General features: G+C 41.8%; 1 protein-coding gene across 1 annotated transcript in view; it reads right to left on the bottom strand.

Annotated features, from left to right (window-relative positions):
* Nucleotides 1–16,514, bottom strand: part of CHGB (chromogranin B) — a 54,287-nt gene that overhangs the window by 3,751 nt on the left and 34,022 nt on the right. The window contains exons 3-4 of the mRNA XM_066595674.1: nt 14,733–14,826; nt 1,699–3,377 (exon numbers count right to left, since the gene is read on the bottom strand). Of these exons, the coding sequence (XP_066451771.1) occupies nt 1,699–3,377; nt 14,733–14,826 (1,773 nt within the window). The remainder of the gene's footprint in view (nt 1–1,698; nt 3,378–14,732; nt 14,827–16,514) is intronic.

Here is a 16,514-nt window from a genome sequence, read left to right as displayed (position 1 = left end):
CAACAAACTCCAATCGATCTACTATTGATGACCTGTCCTGAGGATAGGCCATCAATAGTTTACAACTGGACAACCCCTTTAAAGGCATTGACCGCTTTATATTTATTCATACAGATTGACTGCCAACTACTGTTTATGAGCCACTTAGCTAATATATTGCTACCTGCATTTAAGCGCCGCCATGAGAAAAAGAAGAAGCTAGCTCCTAGGGGCCAAGGCCAAGGAAATACTTGCCGTGCACAGATCCTGATCCAACCTTGACATAAGTCCTGTACTTGAGATGCAGATGGTAAGCTAAAAATTCCATACTTTATTCTATGCGATTAAAAAGCCACCAACATATGTTGCAGACCACGTAAATGTTTTGGACAGAAACTCATTCTTAATTGTAGTTGATTAACCCTTTCCAATCCACTGTCTGACATCTAAAGACATTCTGATTGAAGTCTGTAGAGCTCCGATGTCGGAAGACGTCCGACAGGGTATTCTTACTGTATATTACTGGCCGCTCTGTTGTCGGGGGCCTCTCCAGCATGTCCAATATCACAGTACTGGCTCTAGCCAGCAGGTGGCGCTATTGTATAATGGCAGAAAGAGAAAAGCCCCTAGGAAACCCTGAATCCAAAATTGGTTTGCTAAGGGTTAAGAAAAGTTTTCCGTCTGAAACGCATGAGTGGTATGCAATATGTGTTGGTGGCTTTTTAATCGCATGGAATAAAGTTTGGAATTTTTATCTACCATCTGCATGTGGGATCATTCTCAGCACTACCCCCTTGTTAGAATAGCCTCTTCTACTGCCCACACAGTGTTCCCATCCTAAACATGGATACTGATGGGGAGTCTCGGGATCAGACCCATGTATCAGCGGCCTCCATTGAAAAACACAGTACACGGCACTGTGCTAGCACTAGTTTCCCATACTATGCACTATGTTATTCAATGGAGGCCGCTGATGCATGGCTCTAATCACATGCCCCTTCATCAGCAGCCATGTTTAGAATGGGAACACCATGCGGACAGTGCAGAAGATTATACTAACTAGTTTTACCTTTTTCATGCACATGGCAAAACTAATTACACAGACTCTGTACGATGGCAAAAAAGAGACCGTAGAGTTCCGTATTAGGAATCCGCAGGCATGTGTTGTCACGTGAAATAAGTCTGCAAGGAAAAACATCGGTGTATAGTAGGGTAGTAGGAACAGAATGTCCCGAGTTGATGGTGGCCTAATTATGGTTATGCAAATGGAAAGACAGAACAATGTCTCTACAGCACCAGCAAGTAGAAAGTAACATTCCTGCAAGTCAATGTCTGACCTCTTCACAAGCCTTGTAACAATGACCAGGAATATAAGCCAAAACAAGAGTCTTCTCCAGAAGGAAAAGATAACCATGTACAGACAGAGAATATCAGGGGTTTTTGCACCTCATCCATGTGCAGTAGGTTGCAGGCCCAGCTGGATGGGAGGTCTATGATGTGGGTAAAGTTTCTCCTTAAGGAGAACATCTAGTAGGTGTGAGGAGACTTATGAGGCCATTCATAATTTTTTGGAAAATGTATGCAAATAGGAAGATGGAAGACGGTTATATAAACATGGATCCATAATAAGGCTCTATGCATGGGTTCTTATTGCCACATTTATCACATTTTTGCAAAAAAATATTTAGATAGAGAACTTTAAAGTAGTACATTATTTACCTCCTCTTCTGTTAAAGGCCTTTGGTGCAGTCTGCTCCGTTCATTATAATGGCGCTTTTTTATTTCTTCCGAATCATAGAAATCTGGAAACTCAACAGATTTTTTCTTGTAATTAAGTAGCTGAGCCAGTTCATCCATTCTGTCGTATTGCCTTTTTTCTTCAGATTTGGGGATCTTGAGGGGATTTTTTTTCCCCCCATATTCATGATTTAAGTCATCCGGAAATTGCTTTTTACCCCATAATTCAAAATCATCATACTCTGGAAACAGATTTTTGTTTTGCAATTCTCTTTTTCTCTCTTCTTCGCTGTTCTCATTGTTCTCATTATATTTGTTTTTCCACCTGAAGGGATCATTACGACTGGTATATTTGGTGAATGACCTTGTTTCTTCGGAATGACGTCTCTTGTGCTTGTCATTGCTGGGGTATATAGAGTCATCTGTATTTTTTTCATTATAATGCCTTATGTTTTGCTCATAAGGCAAGTCTGGATAATATCTTTTCATCTCATCCACCATTTCATCACCTATATAGCGTCTCTTGTCTTCTTGCTTCTTTTCTTGCCTATATGATCCATCCTCTTCACTGTCCCCTAATTGATGTTTCAGTTTCCTGTAGAGCTCTTGTCTTGCTAGTCTATCATCCTTATGACGTTTCTCAATATCTTCCTCGCTCTCTTCACTGCCTTCACCGTTTTCTCCATAATTTGGTTGTGCATTTTTCTGACTTGGCCATCTCTTAATTTCTAAATGATGTCTCTTGTCTTCATAATAATGTCCCATTAAGTCTCTTTCATTGCTTTCCTCATTGCTATCATGATTGTCTTTCTCTTCCTCACTTTCTTGGTGGTGGCGCCTCTTCTCTCTTGACTCCTCAGAACTTTCTTTCTCATGGTATGGTCTTCTCTCATAATTATTCTTCAGGTGATTCTCAAAAAAATCTTGACCATAGTTTGACTTTTGTCCCCTGTAGTGAAATGTATCATCATCAGAAGGAAGATGATTCCTCTGTTCTTCTTGGTGACTTCGCTTGTCATCATAATCAAGGAATCTTTGGGCAAAGTCATTATGCTTTGGATTATAACTTCTTTTTCTTTCTTCTTCCTTTTCATCTGATTCTTCAGAGATTTCATCAGAGCGAGCTGCATGGTATTTGCCTGAGTGGAAAAATGGTTCTTTTGGAATTGGGCTTATAGGGTATCTCTTCAAGATTTCCTCTAAGTGTCTTGGTTCCTCGTCTTCCTCTGAGAATTCTTCAACACTTTTAGCTGTTTGGTGAACTTTTTTGTCAAAAATATCATGCTTTGCCTCGGGTGAACCATCATGATTGTATCTACCCTTTTTTTCAATTTCTTCTTTCTCACTTTGGTTTCTGTGATCCCCTCTTTCCTCGTCATCTCTATCATCTTCATCATCATTATCACCAAAATCCCTTTCTTTGGAGTGTCCAGTGCTCTCTTCTTTATCTATTACGTGTTTTTTTTCTTCTTCCCTTTCTTCTTTGCTTCTATCTTCTGCATGTTGCCGTTTCTCTTCATTTTCTTCTTTTGGTAAAACTTGACTGTGTTTAACTTCTTCATTGCCTTCATATGGGTGTTTATCCATACTGTCAAAATCCTTAATGCTTTTTGTTTCATACTGCTTCTGTTCATCTTTTTCATCTAAACTGTGTTGACTGCCTAAAAGAGAAGTTTTAAAATAATTCAATCAATAAGTTTTCAATCCCTCTGTAATACATCCTACCAATATCCTGGAACTCTACTATAGGAATCAGTACATTTATCTATATGATCAGTCGTGAACGCTTCTATATGCTAAGTGCCATGTCCCACCATAAACAACTAAAGGAATCTCTCACTCTGTCTCTCTCTCTAATTTTTTGCACTACATATTTCGTCCCTGTTTTTAAATTTTGATCCCATTTTCTTTTAGTTTTTATGTTAAACAGTCAGATTTTAGAACAAATAATGAAGATTCCCTGTTTGTCAAGGTTATTCCTCTTTGGACACTAAAGGCCCCAATACATATTAGCAAAAAGTCATCCCGATCCTCCGATTTCAGCGGGACTGGATGGCTCTTGTATGTTCTATGGCAGCTTCTTGACTTTCTGCTGGCACATAATGTAGGGAAAAGAAGAATCGGGTATGTTGACTTACAACACCCAGTCCTTTTGTTGTTCCTGGAGATAAGCCACAGCCAGACCTGTGCCCATGGAAAACACCCAAACCAAGCATTCTTGTGTATGGTGAAGTCGGGAGAAATAGCTGTTGGCAGAACGAATGTTTTGCTGACAGCTATTGGAATTGAATGGGAACCTTTAGGGCAGTGTCAACTCAAGTACTCAGAATCATTAAAATGTCAAAAATTTAGCTTAATTAATCTATAATCAATCCGTAGCTGATAAATATGAATGGAGATTACATTTGCAAATGAAGACAGTTGTCATCTCTAATAAGGTAACATTAAAAAGTCAGCAAATAATAAATCTAAGGAAGAACATGCATTTAAATCAATTCTAATGTTAGCAGTAATGAAAAGAAAACCTAAATTGGAATTGTTCACAGAGATAATCATGATATTAATCATTGGCTTCATTACAAACCCACACATGGATACAAAAAAAGTACAAAGTTGACTCAAACAAATAATATTTTTGCTAACGAGACATAAAAAAATGTCAGTTTTTTTTGTGTGTTTGTTTTGAGAGTTCTCTCTACAGTGACTTACAGATGGGTAGGCTATGATGAGTTGCAAAGCATTATGGGAAGTTAATAAACTCACTTCATAAACAGTATGTAATAGAACAGTGACTCATCTACCTACTTTTGTGATAATAACACGCTCTGAAAAATATCGGTGTATGTATCAATCCACTAGACAGAAGGGCTATTAAGTGTAATGAGAACCCATACTTCTATCCCTGCCTGGCCAAATATATGCACATTTGGCTACCAAATATATAATATATATTACTTCCTACTTCTCTCTGCTGGAATCTATGCTCATTGACTACAAATACTATAGCACTTTGGGTTTATAAGAAAGGATATAATTGAGGACGCCTACTCTTCATATACATTACATTTTATAAGTAATATCAACTTGTGCAAACAGATCACATAAACAAATAATAAGTAACTAGCACAAGTTTAAAAAAATCCATAAACCTGGAATAACCAATTTCATCAATTTAGTGGCTTTATGGTGTCAGAGCAGGGCCGTCTAAAAGATGCTTTACAGGGACAGTCTGATTAATTATTTAAAGAGAACCCGTCCCTATATTCATGTTTGCTCTTTCCGATCTTAGGAGTCCAGTAGGCGGTCCTAAGCAGCGATTGATAGCTACTTCTGTTTGTAAACTCATACTGGATTGGTTTGATTGACACGTGTCTCTCTATACACAAACAGGGACAGATCTGTTCATATAGGCAGCCAGCCAATGACTCCAAGCCTGATTCAGAGTGGATTTTCAAAGTATGTTTTTTTTTCTGAAGCGCTACACGGTTTTACAATAAAACATACATGCTTGCAATGAACATGCTTGTCCCAAGCTCATGCTGCCTGCGGTTCGGACAATGTAAACCTGGAGACAGGTTCTTCTTCAAAAAATATTACATTTGGTGATACTCAAAATTACCAACATCGGACCCCTGTCTATAATATGCATATGCAGAAGAGAACTCCAATAACGGACCTGTCTCCTGCATACTGTAATACACATATGCAGAAGAGCGGTACATGATGGAGCTCTCTTCTGCATAGTGTTAGAAACATGTGTCAGACCTTGCCGGACATAGGAGCTATGCTGGGAAATCTTAATGTTGGATGATGTCCGATACTGGACTGGAAAGGATTAAAAGGATAAGGGGTATCTGATCAATGGGGGTCCAAATGTTGGGAACCTAAACGATTGTGACAACCGCTGTTCTCTCCCCCCCCCCCCCCGTTTAACCCGTTAGTGATCAAGCTTTTTTGTTTTTTTCTATTTTCCCTTTTCTTCTCCCCTTTTAAAAAATTGTAACTCCTTTATCTATCCATTGATCTAACTGTATGAGGGCTTGTTTTTTTTGTGGGGTGAGTTGGATTTTTCAATGGTACTATTTAACGTACCATGTAATGTACTGAAAAACTTTATTAAAATTCTAAGTAGAGAAAAATGGCAAAAAACCAAATACCGCCATCTTTCAGTGAGTTTTGTTTCTACGACGCATAAACCGCAACAAAAATAGCTTTATTCTATGGGTCAGTATGATTACTACGATACCAAACTTATACAGTTTTTTTTTGCTGTACTACTTGTATTTTTTTTTAAGATACTTAATTTTTTAAAATTTTCTGTCTTTATCTTCTGCACACAATAACTTATTATTTTGTAGCATTACCGTAGCATTACAGCATACTACAATTTCACAAGCAGTGTATCAGGCCACCCCACAGGGATGGCTTGATAGGCAGGCCCAGCTGCCATAACACCCACACAGCTCCCTGTGATCTCATCGCAGGGGGAGCGTACGGGACCCCCGAACATCAGAATTGACAGCGGCATTTAAAGGGTTAACAGCTGCAATGTGGCTTGTTGGGGCTGTTGCCAGCGGGCGTCAGCTGTAAGAAACAGCTGACACCCGCGATGTATGAAGGGAGTTTGCAGCACAATCCCCTTCCATACATGTCCTGCAGCTGCAGGATGTAAAAACACTATGGGGTTATCACTAAGGGGTTAAAGGGAGCAGCAGTCATGCATGTCTTGCTGCTGCTCCATTCGTCTATATTGGACTGCCAATGATAGTCAAGCACTAAAGTAATTGGCTATCTCTGGCAGTCCCATAGAGAAGAATGGAGTGACAGCAGAGACGTATGAGCACTGCTCCATTTAAACCGGGTGACACGGAACTCATGTTCTCGTGTTTAGAGGGGTCCCAGCAGTCAGACCCCTATGAATCAGATACATCGCAATTGAAGCATCCCTATTTGGAGGTTTTTGTAGAGAGACATCTACTGAGCTTAATTGAGCCAAACCTGGTAACAATACTATCCGGGACATGCAGAACTGATCCATGTGAAAAAAATATCAAAGACAAACAGAAGACATTGCTACAGCTGTTGTTGAGAGATCTATGAAGAATCTGCAAGGGGCAAGCAGTACATGGGCTGTTGCAAGACAGTTAAACATGGCCCAGTAAACAATGCTAAATATCCTGTTTTGTAGGGTTTGTAGATTTGCAGCTAACTTTTCTTTCACATGGATCACATCCGCATGTCCTGGATAGTATTATCACCATGTTTGGTTCAGTTATGCACAGTAAATTTCTCTTGACATCTCTGAATAGGGATACTTTGATTACTGTCACCTTGTATATATCTCCTACCCGGTAAATAAGGGATATGTTTTAAACTTGGCACAATCCCTTTAACCCTTTGCAATCCAATTTTGGATTCAGGGTTTCCTAGGGGGCTTTCTCTTCTTGCCATTATACAATGACGCCATCTGCACGCCTGGACGATATACGCGACCATCTGAGGCATTGGATACTAATGCATTTGTTCACATGGGCGAATATGCGGTGCCAAAAACGTTGCACTGTATAAAATAGAACATATGCGACCGAAATCCGCGTCTGCTATTATACGCTGGGTAAAAAGATAGTTCTTGCTATATCTTTCGACCAATATACGCCATTGGCCCTCATAGACTCCTATGGGAGCTGGAAAAAAAAGGAAGGGGGAGGCAGTTTAACAGCGTCTAACTTCGATGTATTCTTTCGCTAAAACATCACACACAGTCATGTGAATGGACCAGAAAATGCTAATTATGTCAGCATAATGCCAAATCTATCATAGGGAAAGCTATATGCTGTACTTGCTGCAAAATTTGAATGTTGCAAATAACGTACATGATTTAGGCTTTTTACACGTGTGCAAAATAGGTCTTAGAAAATCCGCCCTTTAGTATATCACACTTGCTTACATGCAACTATCAAGCATATGCAATACATTTTATACCAAAACATACAATATGCATCAAATTTGCTTGAATTTTTTTATGCGCGGGAAAAAAAAAATCACAAGTTGTTCCAATAGTTAAAATGTTAAATAAACACATTGCGCTTGCATTTAAATCGCATGTCATGTGAATGCGATAACATTTTTTACAAGCTCCTATTCTCGCAGTAGAATTTCCCCAAAATAGGAAATGCTGTGATGTTTCAATCTTGCACTATTGATGTGAGTGAAAATCACTTGTGTGTATAAAACCATTGAAAATAATGGGTTCGTTTCCCATGCGAAGTCCTTCCCTGCAAGTAAGGACAATGGATCATTACCTCTAGCAGCACCACCTATTGGATGGCAGCATTCTTTCAAATCAATGCTTCACCCTTTATACAGGTCTTATGGAACAGTGATTGGGAATTGAAAATCAAGCCAGAATCCATATGCAGACAGCTGTTTCAGGGCATTTGCCCCTCATCAGTGTGCAGTAGGATCCTGGTTCAGCTAGTGAGAGTCCTATGATGTGGGATGGGAGGGGTATCATCTCGCCTTAGGAAGAGCACCTAGAAGGTGAGTGTATATGGGTCAAGCATTGATCTGAAGGAAGGCTGCCATCCAATAGGTGATGCTGCAGAGGTATTGTTCCATCTTCCTTATTTGCATATTTCCCAGAGGAGCACGCATGGCGTTATAAATCTCCTCACTCACCTTCTTGGTGCTCTCCCTAAGGAGAGATGATACCCCTCCTGACCCAAGTCCTTTCCTAGCGCAAGCAGATGGAATTTGCATGGGAAAATTGCTATGTAAATACATCCTTAAGGCTGGCTTCACATGAACGTAAGCGCAATTGCGCACAGGGCATGTTCATTGGTGCATGGCAAACAAATGCACAGATTGAAATGGCTAATTAGTTCCAGATGTGTTCTTGTTCCAGTGGAACTACGCAGTGTTCACGCATCGTCTTGCGCATGCATATGCACACTCCCCATTGACTTCCATGGGGACCTTTAATGCGCAATTACAGCTTGGACAGTAATAACCCGGCTCTTGCTCTGCGTCACAACAGCTAATTAGTTCAGACTGAATAAAGTGGAATACTTCAGTGCAGACAGATCTGTGAACGCTTTTGTCTGATTCTGGAGGCGGCGGTGTAACCTGGATACAGAATGAAATTTTGCTATCTTTACTCTGAGCTATATTTCACGGAACTTCATACAAAGTCAGAAAATCTTCTGTTCGGCAACGTGAAATGTTCCACACTTGTCTAACTCCGGAAATGTCTATAACATTATGTTATATCCCATATGGTGTATCATTTTTTTTTTTCCCCACTGACTTGTAATCCAGAAGCAGTTAATCCCGCAGAACGCACGATCACAATAAAATGATGTTTTTCAAATGTCATTGGGACATGTCACAAGTTTGGAGCGCTGAGATCCCCACCGATTGCTGTAACGAGCCAGCTGAAGCGCTGTCACTGCTTGATAGCTAAAGACAGGCGCAATTGAAAGTCTATGGGCCCATTTCAGCTAGTGCTAGTGAGAAGTGACAGCATGAACTTTAACCCCTTGACGCCACTGGACGTGGACAATCGAAATTGGCAAATTAAGTTAATTAGTTCAATATGCACTATTTTCCTGCGTAAATATGCGGCATATTTTTTATGCTGATGTGAACATACCCATTGATTTCAATGGCTTCGGTCATGTGCGTTTTTTTGTACGCGCATTTTGGCCATGCAAAAAAAAAAAAAAACAGCAGGTACTACTTTCATGTGTATTGTGCATGGAAATAAAGCATTAGACTCATTAAACTTAATTATCCATTGAAATGAATAGGAGTATGCTTGCGTTTTTTTGCACACGCAAAAAATACAGCAAAATATGCACATGTGCACAAAAAAACGTAACACCCCAATGCACACGTACGTATGCTTATGAATGAGCCTTTAAAGAAAATGGGATTAAAGCAAATCCCATTTTTTTAAAACGCTGCAGATTTTCTACTCTAAGGCCTCCTTCCCACGAACGGATTTACGCCGCGTAAATTCGCGGCAAAAATCCGCTGCGTTGCACCCTTCTATTGAACCTAATAGCACAATGCTCACGATGCGTAATTCCACCGCGGAATTACGCACCGCGATTTCTCCCGTCCTCACCCGCAGCATGCTCTATTTTCTGCGGGTGAGGACGGGCTGTACGCACTGACGGCTTCCATTGCAGTCAATGGAAGCCGTCCGTTCACGCTATCTCCCGCTGTAACCAGCGGGAGAGAGCGTGAAAAAACGCTTTCCCGCCCACCGCCGCGCGTCATATGACGCCATATGCACGTGACACGGCCGGTGACGCGGCGGCGGTGGGCGGTGACGGACGGTGACGCGGCGGCGGTGGGCGGGGAAGCGATTTCACGCTATCTCCCGCAGGTAAGTATAGGGCTCTGGGGGGCGCCGTGACGGGCTTCACAGCATAATATTACGCGGCGGAGCCCGTCACGCTCGTGGGAAGGAGGCCTAACTGTATTGTAACTCAAAGGCTTTATTCACACAAGCATTTTTACGCGGCTACTTGACCGCGTTTTCACACCGGCAGAAAATCGCGACCATCTGAGGCATTGGATTCCAATGCATTCGTTCACATGGGTGATTTTGCGCAGTGAACAATCATCCGGCGAGGAAAAATAGCACATGGGCTACCGCACTGGGAAAAGCTTACAGGTGCCTCTATTTAGGCATTTGAAGTCATTCTGAGGATTTATGCCGAGCGAGGGATTTCTGGGCTGCACATATTTTTTTCACTAATATTTCGAACCCAGCTGCATGAATAGACAAAAAAACGCTAATTTAGCTCAGGACTTCATCGCGTCCTTTCTTCATTTGCGCAATTCAACGGCGTTTGCAGGCGACCGTTAAAACGCCTACACTTGCGTGAAGGAGCTCTATACTGCAGCATTTCTGCATGTATAGCGCAATCACTACCAATGAACTATGGGTTATTAGGTAGTGCAAAAATGGCTGACTCCATCTTGGGACCAGAACCAGTGCAACAGAAGGAGGAAGGAGAAGATCGGGTGCAGGTAATATACTCCTCTGCCCTCCGATTCCGGGAATTATTTCCAGAAACCGGAGGGTTGCTTTAACCCTTTCCAATCCACTGTCTGACGTCTGAAGACATGATTAAAAGGGGTTGTCTCGCGGCAAACATCAACATTTTACATTAGCCCATTCCCCCTGTCACCCTGCTGGCATAAAATAGCAATTTAAAGCGGTTTTTAAACCGCTTGCTACTCACGAAATATGGAGTTATAAAAATCTTCTCCCTAAGATGGCCGCCGGTCCTTTCCCAGGGATGCACTGCGGTTTTCTCCCATGGTGCACCGCGGGTCTTCTCCCATGGTGCACCATGGGCTCTGTGCGTTCCATTGCCGATTCCAGCCTCCTGATTGGCTGGAATTGGCACACGTGACGGGGCGGAGCTACGATGACGACGCGGTGACCAGCTCTCCAGCACGAGCGGCCCCATTCACCAGCCAGAAGCACGGACTGCGCAAGCGCCTCTAAAAACGCCAGAAGACATCAGAATTAGACGGATCCATGGAGACGGGGACGCCAGCAACGGAGCAGGTAAGTGAATAACTTCTGTATGGCTCATATTTAATGCACGATGTATATTACAAAGTGCATTAATATGGCCATACAGAAGTGTATAACCCCACTTGCTGCCGCGAGACAACCCCATTAAGGCTGTACAGCTCTGATGTTAGAAGACGTCCGTTGGGGTTCTCTTACTGTATATTGCCAGCCTCTCTGCTGTCAGAGCCTATCCAACGTGTCACCTCGTATAGTACTTGCTTTAGCCAGCATATAGCGCCGTTGTATAACGGCAGAAAAAGAGTAAGCCCCCTAGGAAAACCAGGATACAAATTGGATTGGAAAGGGTATCTCAAGCTGTATGTGGGCTACAACCTGAAATCTAAGCCAACTATCAGCCAAATATTACTACTATGTAATGGTTACTAATCACGGTCATCACTCTGTCTGGCTTCCTTCTGTGAAGTTTCGCCTTGGGTTAATATTGGCTGGCTGAGTAGATTGTTTTTTCCCTTGGATTACAGCCATCCTATTAAATTTTAACATTATGTGCTCTTTGGTTTTGAGGCAAGTAACACATTACAGTAAGGAGTTAATATACAATAGCTGCAATAGAGAAAACCAACATTTCAGTCTCTAATGACATATGGCGAATACAAGCCCTTGGGATTGCTAGTAGTGAGAGCGTTGGAAGTATTCTGTTCCAGCAATGCTGCTTATTCCGTGGAGATCTGTTTGGCTTTTTATACAAAGTTATCTATTTGCCAAATTTTGTATGCTGACAAAAGCCAGAGCTGAAATTAAAGGGGTTCTGACATGAAAAAAAAAAAATTGTACTCACCTTGCCTGGCCTGGCCCGATCGCCAGGCATGTCCCCTCCAGCCGGCATCTTCTTCTGTGCCTTTAAAGCAGAGCAGGAGCGGTCAAAAAGACCGCTTCCTGCTCTGGTCCGTCCGTCAGGCACTTCCGAGGTCAACGGACGGACCGCACAGTGCTTGCTGTGGGCGGCTCGTCCGTCCTGCTGAACTCCGGAGTGCTGAGCATGCGCAGTGGAGACGCGGGCCGTCCTGACTCCTGTCAGAGGGCACCTCTCCACTGCGCATGCGCGCGATCCCGGAGCGGCGCGGCTGCTGGAGGAAGAAGACTGCCTGCCGGGAGGCATACTAGCACTTTCTGTTTAGGTTAAGCAGCGCTGCTGATTAGAGCCACCTGATTGGCTCTTCGGCACCACGTGACTGCACAGCGTGCACCAATCAGGTGGCTCTAGTCAGGCTGCTTAACCTAAGCAGAAAGTGCTAATATGCTGCCGGGAGATGACCCCCCGATGTCAACAACAACAGAAGAACAGGTAAGTATAAGATTTTTATGCTTTAGCAGCCATTAACCCATGGGTTCCCTGGGTCCATTAGGCAGACCAGGGAACAATGGCTGCTAAAGCATAAAAACATTATTCATGTCAGAACCCCTTTAAAGGCATAAAATACAGAGATCAGTGCTAAATTGATCCAGAATTAAAGGGACCCTCCAGTCAGGAACTCAAAATGGATGTGTAAATCAGAACCGACGGGGGATTATTAGTCGCTATATATTTTTTCTAAGATCTTTCTCCTTTGCTGCTTTTTAGCTCCTCTCTATTAGTACAAAGTGGTGATCTGGGAAAATAGTTTTGCTACAGTGCCTAATCTGAAGTGGTCTGGGACACACCCCCTGTCTAGTCATTGATTCAGGCCACAGTGGATGCAGCCTGAACCAGTAATGACACAGGGGGGGTGTTCCAGACTACTTCAAATTAGGTAGTGTCCTAAACTATTGTCACAAATCACCACTCTGTCCTAATAGAGCTGAGCTCAAAAAAAGTAGCAAAGAAGAGGAAAAATCAATAGCAGCTAATAATCTCCTGTAGGTACTGACTTACATATCAATTTTGAGCTTTTGCATGGAGGGTCCCTTTAAGGTTAATACAGATAAGGCTTTCTGTCATGTAACACAACTGAAAAAAAAAATCCTTTACCAAATACACATAAATCAGAAAACGTAGATCAATATTTTAAGGGAATATCCAGGACTTAGATCAGTAGGGGTCCGACTTTTGGAAAAATGGCGATTAATGTTGGATGGGGCTATGGCTGTTGGATGAATACTGCAGCGTCTTCATTGTATATCAAGCACAGCTCTGTACGTTCTATAGTGGTTGTGCCTGGTATTGTAGTTCAATCACATTCACTTGAATGGGAATGAGCTGCAGAGGGTCATGTGACCAATGAATGTGAGATCACTGGCCGAAAAAGAATCCATAGTTCTCACCTAAGTACCGCACCAAATGGCGAATCGACTAGGATGTCAGGAGTTGAATCCCCACAGATCTGATATTAAAGACGTACGCTAAAGATAGATTATGATATCTTGCTCCATGATAGTTCCTTTAATTTACATTTTACATAGATTTTAACTGAACTTAGTGGATTCTTGCTTTAACAAATACAATTAAGTGTTCTTGAATCTCTTCTTATCAGTTGCCGAAAGACAATTGTTTGGAATGGATCTACACATGGTAAAAAATTTTTAAAGATGATTGAGACTTAAAGATATCCCCTATAAGTGACCAACAGCCACAAGATTAAGGCCATTTTCTGAGTAATTTCAAATTTTAAGGTGCAGAAGTGTCCTAGAATTGCTCACATAGTGGGTGCCTGAAATCACTGGGTGTATTCACTTCTTCTTTCACCTGAACCTCCTGGCTTGGCAGCAACAAGAGAAACTTCATAGTTCCAATCTGCTGCTCAGGCCGTACTTTATTATTTTTATGTCCTATATGTTCACCTCTTTATGGTGAAAATGTGTGGCCATTAGGTTCTTCCTTCTGCGATCCTAGACTTGAGTCCTGGGGAATGCTTGAGCAGCAGCTGAGAGAGACACCAGGGCACAGATGGACCTCCCTAAGCCTCAGCATAATGGATCATTAGCCTCTGACCTTTGTAGGTCCTCCTGGTTCAGAGAATTAGGGAACATTTGGTGCTTGCAATAAACTGGATCCTTTTGAACTTTTTGTGAAATTCATCTCTTCTTTTCAGCACATGGGTGATAGAAAGGGGAATGAAAATGATTCCCCATCATATAACAACTACTCAAGGCTTCTAATTCTCCCAACATTGTGTCCTACTCCCACTTTCAACTCACAATAGAACAAGTAATGATGGTGTCACCTATAAAGCTCTAAATAATATTTTCAGAAACATCCCAAGAACTTGATATAAATGGTTTTACAGTAAGAAGAAATTATCCAGAGCTGGAACGCTTCATCTGTATGATTTGTAATGTACTCAAGATTACAATGTCTAATAACTGTATTCCGAAAGGAAATGTAGTTTAATTCACTATGTCATTTTCCTGGACACACTGTATACAAGCTAGCTGCCTCTTCAGTGTTCTGTAATATATCCACACCAGAGCTGATACTTACTTTTCTTTAGGATTTCTTTACATTCTGGGTCAATTGGTGGAGCGTTGGGTTTTGCCAAAGCATTTGAGAGCACTTCAACTATGCAGCGTGTTACCTAGATATAGAAAGTGAAAAGAGCATGTTACCAGATGTCTGTATGAGTGAAGAATGGATTAAATATGGCAAAACATCTTTAGTATATCTTTAGTACATTAATAGTAATATATTACATAGTACATTGTTAATATAACTTTGGTGAATATAACATGCTTAATAATAATTGACAAGTTCCACCAAATGATCTGCTGCAGAAATTGTTCATAGACATAATAATTGATTCAAAGAGTGGTAATACTGAGATAAGGAAATGTTGGATAGCAATTCTGGCTTTTCATTTAGTCCCCCAAAAAATCACAGAAAGGAGTACTGTGCATATAATAATAAATAACTTTTATTTAGCTCTGATAGAAAAAAAACTATTTGCATCTTAATTCATCCTAAACACTAGCTTGTAGATGATATAGTAGAGTAACTGCCCTGGAAAGGACAACCCCACGCAGAAACCTAATGTTACCTTACCCTAATTGAAAAGGAGGAGGGTATATAGCCAGGATCAGAAAATAAAAGATGTGTGATCCAATTGGTGGATATTAGAAAAAATAGCTTTTTCATTTTTCTATGGCCCAATGTCCACAGGTGGATTGTATTTATTAAATCCGCGCAGGTCATACGCAGCTCTAGCAGCGCAAAGAGAAGCATTGGGTATCCACACTTCATTTAAGTACTGCGGATTTCATTTTAAATGATTTGTGGATGCCACATGCGGATAATAAATCACAGCATGCTTCACTTTACTGCGGATCACGCACGGATCTGGCTCCATTCATCTCTATGGATGCTCAGGATCCGCAGTGCATCCGCAAATACATTTAAATGCATTTGCGGATCCTCTGCAGATTTGAAGGTTAGAAGCAATTAGGGAGGTTGGGAAAAGGCTAGGAGGTGGGTTTGCGGATTTTTTCCGCACGGACGATCCGCAGTGCATCCGCGTGAAAAAACTCTGCAATCCACGATCTCACACAAGGAAAAATAATAATTATAAGATGACCCGCAGTGCATCGGCTGTGGGAATCCATGTGAAATATCCGTGCGTGCCGTGGACCTGAGGCCTAAGATGACTAGAAATATTTAATAAAAATAAATGTATGATATTACTCAATATCAGATTAGTCCCGATGACACTGTTAGGGCTCATTCACACAAGCAGGAAATTCGCGCTGAAGTTAGCCGTGCTAAAAAACCGTGGCTAACTGTGTGAGAAATAGCGTCAATGAACGATTTCCTATTATCAATCCATGAGCTTAATTAGCAGTGAAATTGCCCATTCACACTATTAGGAACTGTGTGTTGCTTTAAAAAAGCACTGCTGCTCTGGTAGGAGAGAGAGAGGTGAAGTAAAGCCCCCGGCAGCCCCCTTCATTACTTCATCTCAGCAGGGCTGGAGGGATATCACCTGCTGATTTGAAGGGAAGCCCTGCAGAGTAGGACGTTCTCCCTGGCTTTTCTTCATTTCTCTCTCTCTTCCTGCTATATGGTGATTCCCGCGTAGCAGAATGAAAGAATGTGAGTGGCTATAGGGCTTTCCCGAGAGAGAGAGGGCAGGGCTAGAGGGAGGTTCCCTCTAGCCCCGCTCTCAGGGAAGCTTTACAGTCACTCTCCCTCTTTCTCCCTGCTACAGGGGAACCACCCCATAGTGTGGAGAGAGAGGTTCCCCTGCAGGGGAGAATAAGGAAATCCTCAGCA

The sequence above is a fragment of the Eleutherodactylus coqui genome, chromosome 3 (genome assembly GCF_035609145.1).
Source record: "Eleutherodactylus coqui strain aEleCoq1 chromosome 3, aEleCoq1.hap1, whole genome shotgun sequence".
Classification (NCBI taxonomy): domain Eukaryota; kingdom Metazoa; phylum Chordata; class Amphibia; order Anura; family Eleutherodactylidae; genus Eleutherodactylus; species Eleutherodactylus coqui.
This window is presented reverse-complemented; position numbering and strand designations above follow the sequence as displayed.